Source organism: Oncorhynchus clarkii, chromosome 20 (assembly GCF_045791955.1).
Source record: "Oncorhynchus clarkii lewisi isolate Uvic-CL-2024 chromosome 20, UVic_Ocla_1.0, whole genome shotgun sequence".
Lineage (NCBI taxonomy): Eukaryota > Metazoa > Chordata > Actinopteri > Salmoniformes > Salmonidae > Oncorhynchus > Oncorhynchus clarkii.
Genome location: NC_092166.1, coordinates 74,885,740 through 74,909,048, shown reverse-complemented (window position 1 = coordinate 74,909,048; position 23,309 = coordinate 74,885,740). Strand labels below are relative to the sequence as shown.

The 23,309-nt window shown below is 44.3% G+C and overlaps 1 protein-coding gene across 1 annotated transcript; it reads right to left on the bottom strand.

Moving 5' to 3' along the window:
• Positions 1 to 7,882: 7,882 nt before the first annotated feature.
• Positions 7,883 to 20,401, bottom strand: LOC139376904 (solute carrier family 25 member 28). The gene is made up of 4 exons (XM_071119895.1): positions 19,754 to 20,401; positions 13,238 to 13,466; positions 11,026 to 11,082; positions 7,883 to 9,194 (listed from the first exon to the last, which is right to left on the bottom strand). Exons 1-4 carry the CDS (start codon positions 20,093 to 20,095, stop codon positions 8,638 to 8,640), a joined length of 1,185 nt encoding a protein of 394 aa, XP_070975996.1. The 5' UTR covers positions 20,096 to 20,401; the 3' UTR covers positions 7,883 to 8,637.
• Positions 20,402 to 23,309: the final 2,908 nt, after the last annotated feature.

The following is a 23,309-nucleotide window of genomic DNA, read 5'->3' as shown; positions in this document are numbered from 1 at the left end:
GCATAAAAGAAAATGCAGCCGCCACCATTGGCTGCTACGTAAAGCCAACGGTAGTTGCTCTCCGCAAAAACAAATGCATGCTAGCAAATGTCCTCCTTGTTGGACCTGCGTTTACGACATATTCAATTTGTGTTTGTGTGGTTGTTGCTGTTGTAGTTTTCTGTCTCTTGGTCTCGTTGGTGCAGTGATTTAGAGTAATGGATCTACTTCAGAGGTATACAATAACTTTTACAATTGTCCCATTATCTGACATGAATGCACAGTGTAAGTACACCATTTATTATTTAACAACGCTGTGGTACAATACGGCGGGAAAGTGACCGCCTTTGGGCTTCGAGATGATACACCAAAGTATGTGGACACCCCTTCAAATGAGTGGATTCTGATATTCCTGTTGCTAACAGGTGTATAAAATCAAGCACCCAGCTATGTAATCTCCATAAACAAGCATTGGAAGAAGAATGGCCCATAATGAAGAGCTCAGTAACTTTCAACGTGACACCGTCATAGGATGCCACCTTTCCAACAAGTCTGTTCGTCAAATTTCTGCCCTGCTAGAGCTGACCCGGTCAACTGTAAGTGCTGTTATTGTGAAGTGGAAACGTCTAAGAGCAACAACGGCTCAGCCGTGAAGTGGTAGGCCACACAAAGTCACAGAAAGGGACCGACCGAGTGCTGAAGCACATAGCACGTACAATTAGTCTGTCCTCGGTTTGCCTTACTCACTACCCAGTTCCAAACTGCCTCTGGAAGCAACGTCAGCACAAGAACTGTTCGTCGGGAGCCTCATGAAATGGGATTCCACGGCCGAGCAGCCGCACACAAGCCTAAGATCACCATGCTCAATGCCAAGCGTCTACTGAAGTGGAGTAAAGCTAACCGCCATTGTACTCTGGAGCAGTGGAAACACGTTCCCTGGAGTGATGAATCACACTTCACCATCTGGGTTTGCCGGATGCCAGGAGAATGCTACCTGCCTGAATGCATAGTGCCAGCTGTAAAGTTAGGAGGAGGATGAATAATGGTCTGGTGCTGTTTTTAGTGGTTCGGGCTATGCCCCTTAGTTCCAGTAAAGGGAAATCTTTACGCTACAGCATACAATGACATTCTATATGATTCCGTGCTTCCAACTTTGTGGCTAGAGTTTAGAGAAGGCCCTTTCCTGTTTCAGCATGACAATGCGCCTGTACACAAAGCGAGGTCCATACAGAAATTGTTTGTCAAGATCGGTGTCGAAGAACTTGACTGACCTGCACAGAGACCTGACCTCAACCCCAATGAATACCTTTGGGATGAATTGGAACTCCGACTGCGAGCCAGGCCTAATCCCAACATCAGTGCCCAACCTCACTAATGCTCTTGTGGCTGAATGGAAGAAAATGATCGCAGCAATGTTCCAACGTCTAGTGGGAAGCCTTCCCAGAAGAGTGGAGGCTGTTGTGGCAGAAAAGGAGGAACCAACCCCACATTAACACCCATGATTTTGGAATGAGATGTTGGACGTGCAGGTGTCCACATACTTTTGGTCATGTAGTTTATTTATAAAGAGAGGAAGAGAGTTGTTATACATACTGTAGAGGTCTGTCTCGTCAAATGCATGAAAATGTGGTTGTTTAAGATATACATCAAATTATATTTGTACAGTACTTGTGGGATAATTTACATCTACCCGATGCCTTTTATGAACGTTTTCATTTACGAATACGCAATCATAAACTTTCATGAAAGCCCTCGGGCTGTCATAGGCTAGAATAATCCACAAATGCGAATATAGTTTAATAGACAGTACCAGTAAAATATTTGGACACACCTACTCATTCAAGGGTTTTTCTTTATTTTTACTATTTCCTATATTGTAGAATAATAGTGAAGACATCAAAACTGTGAAATAACACATATGGAATCATGTCATAACCAAAAAAGTGATAAACAAATCAAAATATATTTTAGATTTTAGATTCTTCAAAGTAGCCACCGTTTGCCTTGATGACAGCTTTGCACACTCTTGGCATTCTCTCAACCAGCTTCATGAGGTAGTCACCTGGAATGCTTTCCCAACAGTCTTGAAGGAGTTCCCACATATGCTGAGCACTTGTTGACTGCTTTTTACTTCACTCAGCAGTCCAACTCATCCCAAACCATCTCAATTGGGTTGATGTCGGTGATTGTGGAGGCCAGGTTATCTGATGCAGCACTTTTCTTCTTGGTCAAATAGCCCTTTCACAGCCTGGAGGTGTGTTGGGTCATTGTCCTGTTGAAAAACAAATGACAGTCCCACTAAAGCGAGAAGTTTCAAAATACTTAGTAGTCACCAAAGTTCCAGAGCACATCTTTAAGCAGTAAGACACACGAGGCTGTGCTATATCATGAATAAAGTCACAGTGACAGCAGTAAGACACTTGAGGCTGGGCTATATCATGAATAAAGTCACAGTGACAGCAGTAAGACACACGAGGCTGTGCTATATCATGAATAAAGTCACAGTGACAGCAGTAAGACACACGAGGCTGTGCTATATCATGAATAAAGTCACAGTGACAGACCTGCTGGAGGCTCCTCCAGCCACAGCTTCTGTTGACTCAACATTATACTGTACAGCAGGCACACTGTCAGCTACCATTACTACTGCTGTCCCGTGGTCTTCCTCTTCATCCTTCTCCAACTAGTAACAAACGCATGTACGCACACACATCAACAGGGCTTAGCTTCAGTCTAAATAGTTTACATTAGGCTGGGAGATAGGTAGGCAAGAAACGGCAAACACACAAATCCCCCCTCCCCCACAACACACACGCAGTCAGGCTCTCAAGAGGAGTATCTGCAGCGGCCTGGTGGGGCAAGCTTCAGCTAGCTACACCACAGACAGGAAGAGAGGGGACGGGTCAAACACACACAGACAGACAGACAGTCACACAGATGGCTCATTAACACTCGCTGTTTGAATAGGTGTCTGGCTGACAAGAGACAGTGTGTGAGCATGTGTGTGTGTGTGTGTGTGTGTGTGTGTGTGTGTGTGTGTGTGTGTGTGTGTGTGTGTGTGTGTGTGTGTGTGTGTGTGTGTGTGTGTGTGTGTGTGTGTGTGTGTGTGTGTGTGTGTGTGTGTGTGTGTGTGTGTGTGTGTGTGTGAGAGATTAGCCAGTGAGACATCACTCTACACTTGAAGCTGTGTGAAAAGGAGCTGATTCTTCTTAAAGCTGCTTGTCTTAAACATCACTGTTAGCCTTACTGTAGCTAACCAGAGAGGGCCCCTTGCTTTAAGCTACTTCTATATACCCCTCTGTTCAACGTTAACAAATCAGTTAGCAGATACTACAGTGATTCACTGTACAATAAGTTAATTTCTTCAGGAAGGGGGAAAACCATGATCATCACAAGTATAGTGGCTCAACTTTAATGTAACATTCCTCAATCGTTTCATCAATAATGTTATTGTCCAGGTTGAGAAATTCATGAATTCATCCTGCTTCTCTACATTGGTAATATTCTATTGTTCTGAACGTCGTCTGTAACCAGTCACACTCCATTAGAGGCTGCTGAGGGGAGAAGGCTGAATAATGGCTGGAAGGCACTGGTGTAAAGTACTTAATTAAAAATACTTTACAGTACTACGTAAGTCATTTTGGGGGGGTATCTGTACTTTACTATTGATAGTTTAGACATGTTTTACTTTTACTTCACTACATTCCTAAAGAAAATAATGTACTTTTTACTCCATACATTTTCGCTGACACCCAAAAGTACTCATTGCATTTTGAATGCTTAGCAGGACAGGAAAATGGTCCAATTCACGCACTTATCAAGAGAACATCCCTGGTCATCTCTACTGCCTCTGATCTGGCGGACTCACTAAACACACATTTCATTTGTAAATGATGTCTTAGTGTTGGAGCCCCTGGCTATCTGTAAATGATGTCTTAGTGTTGGAGCCCCTGGCTATCTGTAAATGATGTCTGAGTGTTGGAGTGAGCCCCTGGCTATCTGTAAATGATGTCTTAGTGTTGGAGCCCCTGGCTATCTGTAAATTATGTCTTAGTGTTGGAGCCCCTGGCTATCTGTAAATTATGTCTTAGTGTTGGAGCCCCTGGCTATCTGTAAATGATGTCTTAGTGTTGGAGCCCCTGGCTATCTGTAAATTATGTCTTAGTGTTGGAGCCCCTGGCCATCTGTAAATGATGTCTTAGTGTTGGAGCCCCTGGCCATCTGTAAATGATGTCTTAGTGTTGGAGTGTGCCCCTGGCTATCTGTAAATGATGTCTTAGTGTTGGAGTGTGCCCCTGGCTATCTGTAAATGATGTCTTAGTGTTGGAGCCCCTGGCTATCTGTAAATGATGTCTTAGTGTTGGAGCCCCTGGCTATCTGTAAATGATGTCTTAGTGTTGGAGCCCCTGGCTATCTGTAAATTATGTCTTAGTGTTGGAGCCCCTGGCTATCTGTAAATTATGTCTTAGTGTTGGAGCCCCTGGCCATCTGTAAATGATGTCTTAGTGTTGGAGCCCCTGGCCATCTGTAAATGATGTCTTAGTGTTGGAGCCCCTGGCTATCTGTAAATGATGTCTTAGTGTTGGAGCCCCTGGCCATCTGTAAATGATGTCTTAGTGTTGGAGCCCCTGGCTATCTGTAAATGATGTCTTAGTGTTGGAGCCCCTGGCCATCTGTAAATGATGTCTTAGTGTTGGAGCCCCTGGCTATCTGTAAATGATGTCTTAGTGTTGGAGCCCCTGGCTATCTGTAAATGATGTCTTAGTGTTGGAGCCCCTGGCCATCTGTAAATGATGTCTTAGTGTTGGAGCCCCTGGCTATCTGTAAATGATGTCTTAGTGTTGGAGCCCCTGGCCATCTGTAAATGATGTCTTAGTGTTGGAGCCCCTGGCTATCTGTAAATGATGTCTTAGTGTTGGAGCCCCTGGCTATCTGTAAATGATGTCTTAGTGTTGGAGCCCCTGGCTCTCTGTAAATAAAAAACACAAATAAAATGGTGCCGTCTGGTTTGCTTAATATAAGAGGCATTTAATTATTTATACTTTTACTTTTGATACTTTTACAAATATACTTTAGTCAGTACATGTGCTTTTGATAGTTACGTATATTTAAAACCAAATACTTTTACTGAAGTAGTATATTACTTGGTGACTTTGACTTTTACTTGAGTCATTCTCTATTTAGGTGTCTTTACTTTTACTCCAGTATGACAACTGGGTACTTTTTCCACCACTGCTGGGACGGAACGAATGGCATCACATCACACCCCTGGAAACCATGTGTTTGATACCATTCCACCTATTCTGCTCCAGCCATTACCACGAGCCCGTTCTCCCTAATTAAGGTGCCACCAACCTCCTGTGATACACTCACAGGTAAAGGAGACCCAGCTGTGTGAGCGAGGCGGTTATGTTTCAGGTCGCAGGGTGAAAGTTCAGATCTGCACCTGTGCCTCAGCCTAAACACAATACCTGTCACCAACAGACAGCCTTTAGAGCTGATGTGTGTGTGTGTGTGACAGGGGAGCAAATACCTGAGCCACGTGCAAGTCCACACACAAACACACACATATTATTACTATTTTTAAAACATAATAGCAACTGACCTGAATTATAAAAAAGATAAATATCAGACACAAGCCTGGTTGCTAGACAGCCAGCCAGACAGACACATCTCATGGGTGGGATGCATCAGACCCTTCATCCTCTTGACACACATCAAATAACCTTACAATGGAAAACACTGGGGGAGATCACTCTCTAACATCATCTAACTGCTAATGACTTTATTTTCTTATCAGCAGGCTATCCAGGAAGTACTTCAAACTGTCTGCATTCCTCTGCCATATGTGTTACTATGACAATAGAGATATATAGGTGACACAAACGGCTGTTTAAAGGCCCATTGCAGTCAAAATCCTGTTAATCCGGTGTTTAGTATCATTTTGTAAAGCTGATGAATATAACACTGTAAAAGTGTGAAAACATTTAATCAGTGTTATGTCCTGTTTGTTTCTGGTTGAAACTAGAATATGGACCTTCTAATCGGCGGGTTTTGCAAGGGTGGAGTTTCAGCTTGCCTGGGACGTCACCAAGCAGTACATTAGTTAATAGTCCAATAACAGAGAGAGTTCCAAACCTCTCTGCCAATAACAGATAGATTTCCCCTCCCAGAAAAATTCTTGCTTGAGGAATAGTATATTTCTTTGTTGCTAAAAATAAATATTAGTTCTTCTTTTCAACCATTCTGATGTAAAACTATTACAGTTAGGTACTTAATTGTTACCCACAAATGATTTGATATCGATATAAAAACGGCCTTTAAGCTTTTGATCGCAGTATGTGAGATTCTACTGCATTGTTTTGTTGTTGCTGAGAGGAAAGGTATATGTGTCTGTGTGTACGAAAACAAACAATGCAAACAAGTGTAACAGCACCTGTGGGCAACCTGAGGGAGTCTACTGCTCTGTTTATTGATCAGACAGGATTACAGGGGACAGTCAGACAGAGGTCAAGAAGACTGATCAGCTGCATTCATCATCCACACACACAGCTGAGGCCACATAGGCTACATTTACACAGGCAGCCCAATTCTGACCTTGTGTCCAATTATCTGCAAAAGATCTGATCCGATTGGTAAAAATACCAATTATTGTTAAGAGATCAGAATTGGGCTGCCTGTATAAACACAGCCATACACACCGAGTGTCATGGATAAGTCCCTTAATCAATCAATTCATGTAATAGTTAATACACAACAGTATAATGATGTCACACCCCTAGCCACTGATCTAAGGCCAGTTTAGCATTCTCTCCAATGGTTAAGTTAGTATTTCGGGAGAGGAAGCTGATCCTAGATCTGTGTCTAACGGTTACTTCTACCTGAAGTCTTCAGAACGGCCTATTAAACAAACAGATGACTTGTGCAGAAACCTTTCAATGGAAGTTCCCCTGAAACATGAGCTCTTTCCTTCTTGACCCTTTCGAGTCAGGGCCAGACCGTAACATTCACATGATGTAAACATGTTTCTGTAGTGTGGATTTTGCTTCATGCGTGGGAATCCATATTGTGTGTGTGCCAGTCAGCCTCTGTTTTAGCCAACCTGTCCTGTCTAAACCTTCATGTGTTCTTTTTAATACAGGAACAGCCAGTCAGTCTAGGTAAAACAAGGGTGTGACTGTAAACTGAAGTGTGTTTACATTGGAGTTATTTTAGTCAAATGCAGAGCGACATACAGGAGCAATCAGGATTAAGTGCGTCGCTCAAGGGCTCATCAGTATATGTTAAAACCTGGTCGGCTCGTGGATTTGAATCAGCAACCTTTCGGTTACGGTCCAAACGCTCTTAAGCGCTAAGCTACCTGTCACCTGTGTGGGCTAACCCATCCAAGAATTTGATCTACTCAAAGCAAAAGTACAAAGTGAGATCTGGGCAAACCCCCCCACCCCCCACCCCACCCCACCCCACTCTCCTTACATCAGTGCAAATAACAAGGCAAGATGGAATTTATCTTCCAATGAATTGTCCAAAGATCCATGGTGATTCTCTCCATTCTTTCTATATACCAAAGCCAAAGTGAAAGCCAACCAACGTTAGTACTGTAAGGGTTCAGGAATCACTTTAACTCAATAGTTCCTCTCAGAATATATTTACTGTACTTTACAACTTGCTGGCAGCAATATATTTAAGTTATATATATATATATATTTATTTAAGTCTATATTTTGAGAGAAATTCCTGATTTCAAACCTCAAGAAGAGGTTTACGTCTCTACCAGTTCACAAAATGACAAACTGATACTAGGTCTGGGGTTAAGGCGATCTTGTACCTGAAGCCTATAAACAATTGTCTGGGTTTACACAAATGCCCCCTAAAGGCCCACTGTCACTCACACCTGGCCAAATGATATTACTCAAGAGCTTTATTGGGATGGTCACAGTGCCCCCTGGTGGGGCTTACAGTGAACAACATTCTCATCCAGATACATTAAAACGCAAGAATTAACACTACAGGTAGACTCCGTAATAGATCATCATACAAAGCTGGGCGACTTCCCGCTAACACATAACAATAACAGAATCCAAATCTGCCAAGATGACCGCCACTACTGGCTATTTCCAATCTGCGCCTCAATTAGACAATCTTGTTGTTCATTTCCGAAAGCAAGAAGTGGCCAACTGTCTGTGTATGATGAGGTCATAGTCTGCCTTTAAGAACACCGACAGAACAGCTGTCGTCAAATTCATCCCAACAATTCTCTATGAAAGGTGCTGGACACTTCACATATTTCACAACTAAATCCGCTGGAGTAAAACAGAAGCAACTCTTTCAGGTTGACGTTTATGTGCGTTATATGGGTATACATTGAACACGTACTGTCAATACATCACATATTCACTTTCATAGTGTATTGTAAATTCTCAGTTTCAAACAGTTTAGCAGAGATGTTGATGATTGAGCCACAGACGGAAGTGTCTTATTGGCAGTCTGAACAGGGTAAATAAGAGGTGGGTATTGGTTGGTTTATGTGCGTGTCGATTCTTCCTCATTTCTCCCTCGCTCTGAACACCTGCTCCAAAGGAAAAGGAAGGAGGTTGATAGATTTAAAAAAAGGAAGAGATGGTGAAGAGATATGGCTGAAAGAAAATAGGACATGATTTATTTTTCCTCCCGCTGCAGCGCGACCCTCTTCTCGTGCTGGTGCTTGGTGATTCCGTACTTGAAGAACTCATAGACGGACCAGCTGATGGCTGTGGAGGGCATCTGATAGATCACCCTGGCCTGGACTCCTTTAAAGAACCCAGGCAGGCCACCCAGCCTGTACACTGTCCGGAAGGCATGGGCCAGGCCCGTGATGTGTCTGTGTGTCCCCTGACCTCCACCCTGGCCTGCAGCGGGGAGCCCCACCAGGGACTCCTGGGTGTTGAGCAGGGTCTTGCAGACATCCAGAGGGGTGGTGGCTGCAGCAGCGATGGCCCCGGCCAGGGCTCCAGACACCATGTGTGAGGAGGGGTTGTACTGTCTGTGGGGGTTGAGCAGCTCCTGGAGGTACTCGTAGGTCATGAAGTGGAGAGCCTGGAAGGGGACGTTCATGGTGAGCTGGGTGGTGTAGGAGCGGTAAAAGGCCCCAGGGCCCTCGCTCTGCCACACGGCACGCACACAGTCCATCACGCCGCGGTATGGAGAGTTATACATCTGCAAACGCTGCTTCACCACTGGACAGGGAGAAAAAGAGGGAGGAAGGGACAGGTGAGTAGAGGGAGGAAGGGACAGGTGAGTAGAGGGAGGAAGGGACAGGTGAGTAGAGGGGAGGGAAGAAGGGACAGGAGGGTAGAGGGGAGGGAGGAAGGGACAGGAGGATAGAGAGGAAGGGACAGGAGAGTAGAGGGGAGGGAGGAAGGGACAGGAGGGTAGAGGGGAGGGAGGAAGGGACAGGTGAGTAGAGGGAGGAAAGGGCAGGTGAGTAGAGGGGGGAGGGAGGAAGGAAGGGACAGGTGAGTAGAGGGGAGGGAGGGATGGAGGGAGCATTAGAAAGACAGGATTGCCAGGTGTATTTCCATAATCAGGGACCAGGAACAGAGTCCAGAGAATGAAAAAGAAATACCAAAATGATTGACCAAATAAAAAATCTGCACAGTCATAACTTCCTCAAAGGATTTAACAGATTTATTTAGGCTGTTGAAGCTAAAAACCTGCTCCCTCCCTCTCCCTCAACCTGCCCCCCACCCCCCACCCCCCAATCTCCCCCTCAACCTGCCCCCCACCCCACCCCTCCACCTAGCTAGCAGGTAGAGTAAACAGGCTAGGCCCTAGAGGTACAAGGTGCTACACCTGCAGAGGGAGCTCTGACACAGTGGTGTATCTGCAGCAAACAACATCTCAGTGTCCTTAACTTCTTGAGGGTAGGTGGCAGGATTTTCGTTTTTGGCTAAAAGACGTACCCATTTGAAACTGCCTATTTCTCAGGCCCAGAAACAAGAATATGCATAATTGTCAGATTAGGATAGAAAACACTCTAAAGTTTCCAAAACTGCCAAAATATTGTCTGTGAGTATAACAGAACTGATATTGCTGGCGAAAACCTGAGGAAAATCAAACCAGGAAGTGCTGTTTTTCCTGAAAGCTCTCAGTTCCATTGGATGGCTTGCATCCATTTAAAGGGATATCAACCAGATTGCTTTTCCTATGGCTTCCTCAAGGTGTCAGTCTTTAGACAGTTTCAGGCTTTTATTTTGAAAAAATGAGCGAGAAAGATAACATCGCGTCAGTGGATAGCTGGGTGTTTGCAGAGTTTTGCTTGCGCAACAGTGTGGGCAGTCATTGTCTCTCCCTCTCCTATTGAAAAAGCGACAGTCCCGGTTGATATATTATCGATTATATATTTTAAAAACAACCTGAGGATTGATTATAAAAAACGTTTGACATGTTTCTGTGGACATTACGGATACTATTTGGAATTTGTCTGCATTGTCGTGACCGCTCTTTCCTGTGGATTTCTGAACATAACGCGCCAAACAAATGGAGGTATTTTGGATATAAAAATTATCTTTATGGAACAAAAGGAACATTTATTGTGTAACTGGGAGTCTCGTGAGTGAAAACATCCGAAGATCATCAAAGGTAAGCGATTTAATCTATTGCTTTTCTGACTTTCGTGACCAATCTACTTGGCTGCTAGCTATTTGTAATATTTTGTATACTGAGAGAGATGTTCTTACATGAATGCTTGTTATGCTTTCGCCGAAAAGCTGTATTGAAATCTGACACGCCAGGTGGATTAACAACAAGCTAAACTGTGTTTTGCTATATTGCACTTGTGATTTCATGAAAATTAAATATTTTTAGTAATTTAATTTGAATTTGGCGCTCTGCAGTTCAGCGGGTGATGATGAAAATGATCCCGCTAAAGGGATGGGTGCGTCAAGAAGTTTAATACACCCCATGCATCAGAAGGAGAAAAGCAGGTTCAAAGCAGTGCCGTGAGACCTGTGTCCCTGGCCTTCACCCAGGGAAAGAGATAGATTATTTATAGGCAGAGAAATGTACCTTCAGATGGGTTCATGGCTGCGTCATGAAGCAATGTGGCTACACACCCTGCCGTACCTGTAACACACACATACACACACCCCAATGGTTAACAACAACAAGAGAGAGAGAAAGATTGCAGAGAATGAACGAAAAAGCAGAGGAGAAATCCTCTAGTTCTCTCTAGTGGTAAAACAGGACATCATCACTGCTGATGGACCAGAGTTAAAACTTCTCTACCTCTACTGGGCACGTCTGCATTCTCTTACCCTGCCTCTCCCCTGACTTGGAAACAAGGGAGGGGGGGAAGAAGAGAGAAGACAGCTGACCTGGGAAGAAGAGAGAGAAAAAGCAGAGAAGACAGCTGACCTGGGAAGAAGAGAAGACAGCTGACCTGGGAAGAAGAGAGAGAAAAAGCAGAGAAGACAGCTGACCTGGGAAGAAGAGAGAGAAAAAGCAGAGAAGACAGCTGACCTGGGAAGAAGAGAGAGAAAAAGCAGAGAAGACAGCTGACCTGGGAAGAAGAGAGAGAAAAAGCAGAGAAGACAGCTGACCTGGGAAGAAGAGAGAGAAAAAGCAGAGAAGACAGCTGACCTGGGAAGAAGAGAGAGAAAAAGCAGAGAAGACAGCTGACCTGGGAAGAAGAGAGAGAAAAAGCAGAGAAGACAGCTGACCTGGGAAGAAGAGAGAGAAAAAGCAGAGAAGACAGCTGACCTGGGAAGAAGAGAGAGAAAAAGCAGAGAAGACAGCTGACCTGGGAAGAAGAGAAGACAGCTGATCTGGGAAGAAGAGAGAGAAAAAGCAGAGAAGACAGCTGACCTGGGAAGAAGAGAGAGAAAAAGCAGAGAAGACAGCTGATCTGGGAAGAAGAGAGAGAAAAAGCAGAGAAGACAGCTGATCTGGGAAGAAGAGAGAGAAAAAGCAGAGAAGACAGCTGACCTGGGAAGAAGAGAGAGAAAAAGCAGAGAAGACAGCTGACCTGGGAAGAAGAGAGAGAAAAAGCAGAGAAGACAGCTGACCTGGGAAGAAGAGAGAGAAAAAGCAGAGAAGACAGCTGACCTGGGAAAAAGAGAAGACAGCTGATCTGGGAAGAAGAGAAGACAGCTGATCTGGGAAGAAGAGAGAGAAAAAGCAGAGAAGACAGCTGACCTGAGAAGAAGAGAAGACAGCTGACCTGAGAAGAAGAGAGAAAAAGCAGAGAACAGAAACGGGGATAAATAGAGCAATATTCTCTAGTACTTGCTTTGTCTGAGCAAACTGTGTTTCAAGTTTCTTGTCGTGCAAATCAGAACTGTGTGTGGACAGACCTTGATGGCAGCTACTTAGTGAACTTTGAGGACTGTTAGTCTGGTTCTAACTGCAGTCTGCTTTCCTTTCACATGCTCTCTAATAAAGCTAGTTACAACTCTATGGGGGACAGAAACAATTCCTGCAGTAATAGTGTCTTTCTTTACCCTCTGAAGGTCTCTGATGCAGTCAGTCTGTGAATGTGGCTGACTCGGCAGAATGCTGACCATTCATACGGGGTCATATCAGCCGCGGGGCCAGATAGATACCACTCCTACTAGCCTGCAGGGCCAGAATTAGAACCCACCACCAGCTGATTCCCCGCCAGAATGGCTGGTGATGTTTTTCATCACACTGGCGAGTGGACCAACAAGTTAGTTTCAGGCCAATCAATCAATTAAAATGTATTTTATAAAGCTCTTTTTACATCAGCAGTTATACAGATACCCGGCCTAAAACCCCAAAGAGCAAGCAACGCAGAAGCACGGTAGCTAGAGAAAAACGCCCTAGAAAGACAGGATCCTAGGACATTCTGTCCACAGAATGGGGATATAGGAACAATGTAGCACCACTCCTCAGCCACTGTGCTCCAGGTGGCAGACTGACTCACTCACCCACCCACACAACTCAGTGTCTGAGAGCAAGGTTCATCTAGGTTAGTCCAAGTAGCATCTGCTTAGTGCCCAGGGGAGAAAAGGGCCTCTCCCTCTCTGCAGTGTGAACCAACATTACAGGACTACAGAACTAAATAATTCACTACTTGATTGAGTTGCTAAGAATAATATTGGAAACACCAAATGAAATGAGTGTTTACAAGAAAAAAACAAGGTAATTTACTGTATGTAGGTTGCATAGGAGAAGTACAGGCTTGGTATGCACACATGTGCATTTTGTGCGTGTGCTTTGCATGTATATGCCTTGTGTGTGCTGTGTTTTCCCGGTATACCGTTGGCCAGGTGGCTGTTAGCACCAGGATGGATGATGTCACCCAGACTCTTCTTCAGTTTCTCATAGCAGGCAAAGTAGAGAGCATGTGCCGGTCCTGCCCCCACGGCCGTGGCATTCAGCCCTCTCATTGGTCGCCAGACACCCTCTGTGGTTATGATTCGCCGAAGCGCGTCCATCACATTCCGGTAGCGGGCGGCAGGCTCAGGCTGTAGGCTCTGCATTCGCGTCTACACAGGGGAGAGGTTAGAGGTCACAGACCTACTGGTTATCCAAGTCATAACCTAACCACACACTTCTCACCATACCATAATCTAACCAGAATGTTTAAATTACATTTGAGAAACTTCCATGTTGGAATAAAATCTTAGCAGAGGTGGGATGAGTGCAGTAGTTGTAATATATTAAAAAAGCCAAGTCATAATATTGGCAGTGCTTCCACATGCTAAATAGTTTCACGTTTGAACATTTTGAGTGGTCGTGCCCATCCCTCGTGTTAAACAGAAGGACGTGTTGAATAAGGAGACCCAAGGTCAGAGGGACATAAGCTGCCTTTCTGTGAGCCACCCCCCCCCCCCAGCAGCACTCACAGCCCTGCCCTTACACACACTCCTTATCGCTGGGCCAGTGTCCAGGTTCAGTGTTCATCCCGTGAGGCTCAGGGTTGCACATTTTGGGGAATATCCACAGGTGGAAACATTCCATGGGAATATATGGGAATTAACAGAAATATATGAAAATTAATACCATTTAAACTGTGGAATTATTTGCATTGGATATATTTACCATATTATACAGAGACATAAACCTTTTACCTTATCATTAGACATAATTGCAAATGATTAAATCCTTCCAATAGAAATAAAAAAAAAACTATTTAGTGACAAATTTAACTTTAATTAAATGAGTTGACTCTTCACATGGGATGATTTCACTGAACAACAAAAGGGAATATTGAATGATCTCCAATGATCCATGGCATCTCCCAAAAATGTTTTCAACACACATCTGTAAAATGATAGTCTAGAAACTAAAGCTTTGGTTGTCATCCTCTCAGGCTTCCATGTCTTCTCCCTGGACCTCCTCAATGTCCACCTCTTGAACATCAGACTGAAGTCTCATCTTCACTTGTCAGCCTCAGATCTGCCCGGATGGCCACCAATTATTCAACCCTTGTATTGGTCAGCCTGTTGTGTGCTTTGGTGTGTGTGTTCCCAAACAAGGACCAGTTGCACTCTGAGGTGGCAGATGTTGGTGGGATTTGGAGGATGATGGAGGCAACATGGGAAAGAGCCTCAGATCCACAAAGTCCCTTCCACCAGGTGGCTGATGAGATATGTTGGCACGACTGCCATATTGCATCTCCATCCCAAAGCCCTTGCTTGGAAGTGTACTTCGCCAGACTGCCAAGAACATTGCCCTCATCCAGACCAAGGTGGCGAGACACAATAGTGATAACACCATAGGCCTTGTTGATCTCTGCACCAGACAGGATGCTCTTGCCAGCATACTTGGGGTCCAACATGTACGTTGCAGTGTGTTTGGGCTTCAGGCAGAAGTCTTCACACTTTTTGATGCATTTCAGAACTGAAGTTTCCTCTGCTTGGAGCAACAGTGAAGTGGGCAGGGCAGTATGGATTTATTATATTACATCTGCAAGCAGAGTCTGAACATCAGACAGGATGGCATTGTCTCCCTCAATCTGTGCAATGGCTACTGCTATAGGTTTCACTTTGCTTACCACTCTTTCCCAAAATACATCATCCAGTAGGATCCTCTTGATGGGGCTGTCCATATCGGCAGACTGTGATATGGCCATTTCTTGGAGACTCCTTCCCATCCAGGAGACTGTCAAACATGATGACAACACCACCCCAACAAGTGTTGCTGGGCAGCTTCAATGTGGTGCTCTTATTCTTCTCACTTTGCTTGGTGAGGTAGACTGCTGCTATAGCTTGATGACCCTTCACATACCTAACCATTTCCTTGGCTCTCTTGTAGAGTGTTTTCAGTGCCATGATGTCCTTGAGGAGCAGATTCAATGCATGAGCAGCACAGCCAATGGGTGTGATGTGAGGGTAGGACTCCTCCACTTTACACCAAGCAGCCTTCAAGTTCGCAGCATTGTCTGTCACCAGTGCAAATACCTTCTGTGGTGCAAGTTCATTGATGACTGCCTTCAGCTCATCTGCAATGTAGAAACCGGTGTGTCTGTTGTCCCTTGTGTCTGTGCTCTTGTAGAATACTGGCGGAGGGATGGAGATCTAGTTAATTATTCCTTGCCCACAAATATTCGACCACCCATCAGAGATAGGTTCAGGGTTCATCCTCTCTCTGTGAGGCTAGGGGCCAGTGTCAAGGTTCAGGGTTCATCCTCTCTCTGTGAGGCTAGGGGCCAGTGTCAAGGTTCAGGGTTCATCCTCTCTCTGTGAGGCTAGGGGCCAGTGTCAAGGTTCAGGGTTCATCCTCTCTCTGTGAGGCTAGGGGCCAGTGTCAAGGTTAAGGGTTCATCCTCTCTCTGTGAGGCTAGGGGCCAGTGTCAAGGTTAAGGGTTCATCCTCTCTCTGTGAGGCTAGGGGCCAGTGTCAAGGTTCAGGGTTCATCCTCTCTCTGTGAGGCTAGGGGCCAGTGTTAAGGTTCAGGGTTCATCCTCTCACTGTGAGGCTAGGGGCCAGTGTCAAGGTTAAGGGTTCATCCTCTCACTGTGAGGCTAGGGGCCAGTGTCAAGGTTCAGGGTTCATCCTCTCTCTGTGAGGCTAGGGGCCAGTGTCAAGGTTAAGGGTTCATCCTCTCTCTGTGAGGCTAGGGGCCAGTGTCAAGGTTAAGGGTTCATCCTCTCTCTGTGAGGCTAGGGGCCAGTATCAAGGTTCAGGGTTCATCCTCTCTCTGTGAGGCTAGGGGCCAGTATCAAGGTTAAGGGTTCATCCTCTCACTGTGAGGCTAGGGGCCAGTGTCAAGGTTAAGGGTTCATTGTCTCACTGTGAGGCTAGGGGCCAGTGTCAAGGTTCAGGGTTCATTGTCTCACTGTGAGGCTAGGGGCCAGTGTCAAGGTTCAGGGTTCATCCTCTCTCTGTGAGGCTAGGGGCCAGTGTCAAGGTTAAGGGTTCATCCTCTCTCTGTGAGGCTAGGGGTCAGTATCAAGGTTCAGGGTTCATCCTCTCTCTGTGAGGCTAGGGGCCAGTATCAAGGTTCAGGGTTCATCCTCTCACTGTGAGGCTAGGGGCCAGTATCAAGGTTCAGGGTTCATCCTCTCTCTGTGAGGCTAGGGGCCAGTATCAAGGTTCAGGGTTCATTGTCTCACTGTGAGGCTAGGGGCCAGTGTCAAGGTTCAGGGTTCATCCTCTCTCTGTGAGGCTAGGGGCCAGTGTCAAGGTTAAGGGTTCATCCGCTCACTGTGAGGCTAGGGGCCAGTGTCAAGGTTAACGGTTAATTGTCTCACTGTGAGGCTAGGGGCCAGTGTCAAGGTTCAGGGTTCATCCTCTCTCTGTGAGGCTAGGGGCCAGTGTCAAGGTTAAGGGTTCATCCTCTCACTGTGAGGCTAGGGGCCAGTGTCAAGGTTCAGGGTTCATCCTCTCTCTGTGAGGCTAGGGGCCAGTGTCAAGGTTAAGGGTTCATCCTCACTGTGAGGCTAGGGGCCAGTGTCAAGGTTCAGGGTTCATCCTCTCTCTGTGAGGCTAGGGGCCAGTGTCAAGGTTCAGGGTTCATCCTCTCTCTGTGAGGCTAGGGGCCAGTGTCAAGGTTCAGGGTTCATCCTCTCTCTGTGAGGCTAGGGACCAGCTAGTGCTGTGAAACGCATAGAGGGTCTTCTAATAACGTCCAAAGGAGAGGCCCGGGCTACAGCTGAATGGACAACACATGCTGATTGCTTGCTGCAGTGTGTATGTCAGTGTGTTACAAGTACTGTAAAGCACTGTGGAATGCCGGGCCTCTAAGAGAGAGCAGACTCCTACACGTCAACCAACCATGCATAATGTAGCAGTACCTGGATGGGCTTTAAACCTTTAGAACAGCGCCATCTTGGAAGATATTTGATGTCAATGTTTCAATGAGACTTCGGTATGAATCAATGTTAAAGGAAATGAGAACAGTTCTCTCAGCCACGACACACGATATGTAGCCTATGGTTGTGTATTGCAGAGAGCTTATCTTGTCTAGAAAGAGCCTTTCTAACCTCAACCTTTGGAATGAGTGTAAACAACGAGTTGACATTATCTCTACTGTGCAATCTGTGTGACAACCACTGCAAGCTATTTTCCGAGGATTATCAAGTGTAAGTCCACTGGGGTCAGCTTGAGCTAGGTCCCCTCTGTAGAGATCTGCTAATGTGTTTATAAGTAAAGACGGTCAATGCCATGTTGTTTGACAGGTGACATGATTTATAGATCAGTGAGTCTGTGTCTCAGGCTGCCCTTCCTCTGCAAGCAGACTGTTTCACTGTCTGGGCTGCACCTCAATGCTTTCCTAGTCTCCTTTACTTTGTCTGCGCGCATTTGAAAACTCAGTATATGTGAAAGCAACACGGTGGCTGGATGCCAACTGGGAACATGCTTTTTTTCGACTGTCCTGTTCTTTCATGTCGTTGAAGAGAGGAGACGGGAGAGGAAGCCATTTTAGACGACTGAGACGAAGCCCAAGCTGTGTGAGCAGCACCTGGATCAGAGGTAGGAAATACAGCTGGGAAAGACAGATGAATCTCCGCTTTGTTCTGAGAGAGCCCTGCTCTCCCACCTGACACTAACAGCTGACTCGTCTCCCTACCTGACCGCTCTGACTCGGTTGCTCTGTCTCTGCTAACTGCATAGTTGTACACAATGACCGCAACGGTCTACAAATCTCCCTGAATCTTAAATAACTACTCAATATTATTTGTAGATCAGTCAGTCACAATTTACCGATGATATATCACGGTTTTGATGCTCCCAAACACCACCAATCATTTCCATCAGTGACCAACTCATGACTCTCTCTACAGGGACCACAAAATATACCAGACAAAACGCTGGGCTCTCATGTGCAGAGCAGACCTAAATCAGTGAGTGGGCCTGTCAAAACAGCATAGGCTAATGTAACTTAACACATCTTGTTTACATAACACCTAAATCATCCCGGCTAAGCACTTCATCCAACACAAATTTAAAGTCTTATAATATAACAATAAACAGAACTATGGTTCTAAGAGTGTGCAGTGGTAGAGCCAACCTGTCAGCCTAATTCTGCATAATGAGCACAGCAACATAGAAGCATTGTGCTCTTAATCCCAGGACATCCAGCCCGGTATTTTCTGTAAACAAAGAACAGTTCTACCCCATCTAAATGCTGCCAGGTAGCAATTAGCATTGCAAGTTCGTTTTGCATGGCCCGATGCCCCGGGTGTGCGGAGTTTCCACATTGTACACCATTGGTTTCTACTGAATCTCCTTCCAACCGGGGAACCGGGCCATGCAAAACGAACTCACCCATTGACAATCTAAGACTTTTTGACAGAATCCAGGGTGCCTGTACTAACCTATGGGTTCTCTTCTTGAATACAGGGACAGTTTGGAAATACAGGGAGTTACACCTAGAAGCCATTTGCATGCTAAAAGCAGTTTGGAACGTTTTCAAATGTAACGTTAGCTACTAATCGATCACATACTCTCCTACGGTTACTAGTCACCTAGCTAGCTGGTGGGCGACGGTGGTGGGCAACAGTCAGCGGGTGATGTGTATACATGTACAGGAAATGGGGCACATGTGCTGCTTCATTCCACCTAACAGTCTCCTTTCTCAAAGCGAATAATAACTTTGCGTGTTATTAGTATGAAAAACTACCTGGGGGGTGCACACTAATGGCAATAGGGACCATAGTAAATTGCAGTAGGAAAATGTTAAGCCTAAACCCATTATATCAGGCGCCAACTAAATAGCTGGCTACAGTACTAGCTAATCATCATTCAACCCCAGACTCGAGCCGATGCACAGCCAGAGGCCGACCTTGCTGTTTTGGTTAGCTAACTAACAGCTAAAATGGCTAACGTTAGACAGCTAGCTAATAAGATGACAACAACGGCAATATTCAATTCCTAAAAGTTTACCTTTCCACTTTATTGAAATTCTGTATGCCAAAGTTAAGTTAATGAATATGGCGACTAATTATGTGACAAATCTAACTTGTGTGCATTGCAGTAACTAACTAGCTAGGTAACGTTCCCTAATCTAGCAAGTAGAGCATTCTCGATCCACTGATATTCGTAGTGGATGGAAGTTAGCTCGTTAGCATGCTAAGTTAGCGTCCTAGCTGAAATGTTAGCCTGTCTGGTTTCGACCTTGCCTCATATGTGCTGTGACTGACAAACTTATTGACAAGGTGGCCACCAATCGGATTCGCATGATTGCTGAAGCCACATCATGACGAGCAAAGTCATTTCTAACCCTCCAATGTAATGAGCCCAAGCTCCAAGACCAGTCGGTTAACTATCTAACGGTTAACTATCTAAGTTAGCGGCTAACGCTAGCCCAACATAGCCTACCGCGTTACCTTGACACAGTCGATGGGGAACATCAGGCAATGCTCCATGATCCCAGCCACTGCTCCTGCAAACATGTGGGTGCTGGTGGAAGCGCCTTGCGGCAAACCCTCATACTCCGGTTCCGAAGCATCTGCTATTTCAGGAGGGCCACCGCTAAACTGAACAGTCTGGATCTCTGCATCGCTTCCGATCCGGGGAGACAAATTCCCAACGAGGCTCTCCGACACTCCCCAGATCCTTCCACTGAACCATCGGACCTCTGCGCCGGCTGAGGCTCCAGCAACCCCGGCGTTCCCGCCTGCTGTCTCCGCTGTCATCCGATGCCTTCTCGGGAAACCATCCGCTTCCATTGGAATCTCGATGGACAGTCTTTACTTTATGCCCCGATGGCACTCCGTCTAAGGCGGTTTCGTGTTCGCGTACCGTTGGTAGTTTTTTACATTCCCGTCCCAGATGTTTACCGGTCGTACACCGTTTCCACGCCCCGCCTCCCTCAGTCCTCAGAGCGGACAGGTCCACGCAGTGTTTGGGAAAGGCTTGCCTCTGCCGAAACCCCAACAACCGGATGTTCCGGTTTTCAGGGGAAGTGGGAAGAGAGCCTGTGACGCGACGGCCGCTTTTGGACGTTAACATAATGTGGTTGGTTGAGCTATAACTGCATTTTCTATTGCATCAGGATTAAAACTGAATGTTTCTAAATGTGAAATGTTATGTTTATTTGACTCTGATGATAAAGAAATTGAAAATATTCCTGTAAAGGACTGTGTTAAATATTTAGGAATACATCTGTCAAAAAACCACTTAGTCAGACAACATTTGAATTTCTCTCCTAAAATTAAGAGAACTAAACATATATTTAATAATTGGCTACAAAGAGATCTTTCTATACTTGGGAGAGTACTTCTGTCCAAGGCAGAGGGACTGTCTCGTTTTGTGTACCCCTCATTATCGTTATGTGTAAATCCAGCTACTTGTAAAGAGATCAATAAGACCTTTCTTGACTTCATCTGGAAAAATAAGCCTCACAAATGAAAAAAATATGTCCTTTCTAACCAAAGAGCTGAAGGCGGTCTAGAAGTGTTGGACTTTGTTGACATAAATAACACTTTCAAGATAAACTGGTTGAAAAAAATGTTTGCTCAATACTGATTCAATATGGTATTTCATTCCAAATAATGTGTTTAATAAATTGGGAGGTCTTCAATTTTTACTGAAATGTAATTATATTCCTGAAAGATTACCTGCTAAATTGGCTAGGTTTCACCAACAAGCTTTACTGGCCTGGAAAATATGTTTCCTGCACAATTGTTCCCCTCATAAAGCTCCTTTGTGGAATAATTCAGACATAACTGTAAGGAATAAGTCATTGTTCTACCCCAGCTGGCATGAGAGGAATATTGACTTTGTCCTTGATATTTTCGACAACAAGGGTAATATTCTCACATATGAACAATTTATAACATTGAAAGAGTTTCCAATACCTTTCAGAGAGTTTATGTGATCAAAGCCGTTCCCAGTGGTCTAACTACACTTATGAAAAGTCATCTTAGTTTTGGGAATGATCACAGAGTTTATCCAGAACTCAGATTGGAAGGCGTGGGCTTACTTGAGATATCTTGTTGTGATAAATATATAAGACAAATTCTTCATTCACAAAACCAACTTACACCGAGAGGAAAGTTTTTCTGGAACATGCCTATTCCTGACAAATGCATGGTTAAGGCCTTACAAATACTGTATACCAAACAAAGTTAAGGAAGTGCACTTTAACATTTTACATAAGATATATCCATGTAATTCTATGATGTCCAAATTTGTGGCTATTGATGATATCTGCGTTTTCTGTGAAAAAGAAGGTGAGAATCTGTCTCACTTGTTCTTTGAATGTAAATTTGTGTCCGAATTTTGGGAAAACCTTGCAAAGTACTTATTTACCATGATGAACACTGCCTATAATTTTAACATAAAATATATAATATGTTACTATTGCAATGATAACAAAACCACTGAAATTATTGTTAATTTTTTTATTCTTGTTGTCAAATACTTTATACACAAATAAAAATTCCAAAATTCTATACCAAAATTACCAATTTTTCTGATTGAATTTAATTATCTTATTTAAACACTAACCCTAGTGAATAACAAAAATAATAACATCTTCATGAATCATTATAATAAGATATTTCCAGAGCAAATATAATTGCACTTAAATTGTTTATTTTTTGTATTTTATTGATATTTTTTGTATGTTTGAGCATTGTTAATACCTGTGTTTAGTATGCTAGACATGTTTGATGTAGCAATGTAAGTTGATTTTTGTATTATGAATAATTAAAAATAAAAATGTAATTAAAAATAAATAAATAAAATAAAATAATGTGGTTGGTTGTCTGGTATAGCTATCTTAAGATGAATGCACCAACTGTAAGTCACTCTGGATAAGAGTGTCTGCTAAAATGTAAATGCAGGCTAGATGTTAAAGAATCAGTAATTTGGGTATATATTTGGGCACTTTTTCACCACTTTTCTACAAAATCTTTAAAGGATACATACATATGGCATACTTGGGCCATTTTGTTGTGTTTTCCAGACCCCCTCAAACATTTTAAGACATTATTGGGGTGTATGTACCAATTATTTATGGAGATATGGCCATGTGAATCCTGTCCAATACAGCCCTATGGAGCTGGTTGATGGTCATTTTAAAAACTGTCCCTTTAGAGTATGAGTATAATATGTTAAATCTGCTATGGAGCTATAGCTAGACATCTTTATTTATACTCTTACTTACTTTGTGTAAAGGCTGAAAGGTCTCATCATAAAAGTGTTTATGTAACCGATGTGAAATGGCTAGCTAGTTAGCGGTGGTGCGTGCTAATAGCGTTGCAATCGGTGACGTCACTTGAGACCTTGAAGTAGTTGTTCCCCTTGCCCTGCAAGAGCCATGGCTTTTGTGGAGCGATGGGTAACGATGCTTCATGGGTGTCAGTTGTCTATGTGTGCAGAGGGTCCCTGGTTCGAGCCCGGCGAGGGGACGGACTAAAGTTGTACTGTTAAAATGGGTTTACCCGTCTCTCTCTGCTGGACATAATGCATTCCTATGAGATTTTACCCAAAGTGACAATTACAGGGTAGGTTTTCTGTTACATTTCTAAAACTTTTTTTCCAAAAAGGACTTCTTTAGACATGTGTGTCAAATTTGGTGGACTATCACAGTTTAAACAAATTCACTTAGATGCTGGGCTACAGTCAAAAGTACCTCAACATGACCTCAATGAAGGGCTTAAGAGTACTTTATGATCAGAAGTATTTTCTATGGCCTCCCGAGTGGTGCAGTGGTCTAAGTCACTGTAGCCTGGGGTTTTATCCCAGACTACGTCACAACTGGCCGGGACCGGGAGTCCCAAAGGGTGGTGCACAGCTGTCCGTATATTACAGTGCCTTGCGAAAGTATTCGGCCCCCTTGAACTTTGCGACCTTTTGCCACATTTCAGGCTTCAAACATAAAGATATAAAACTGTATTTTTTTGTGAAGAATCAACAACAAGTGGGACACAATCA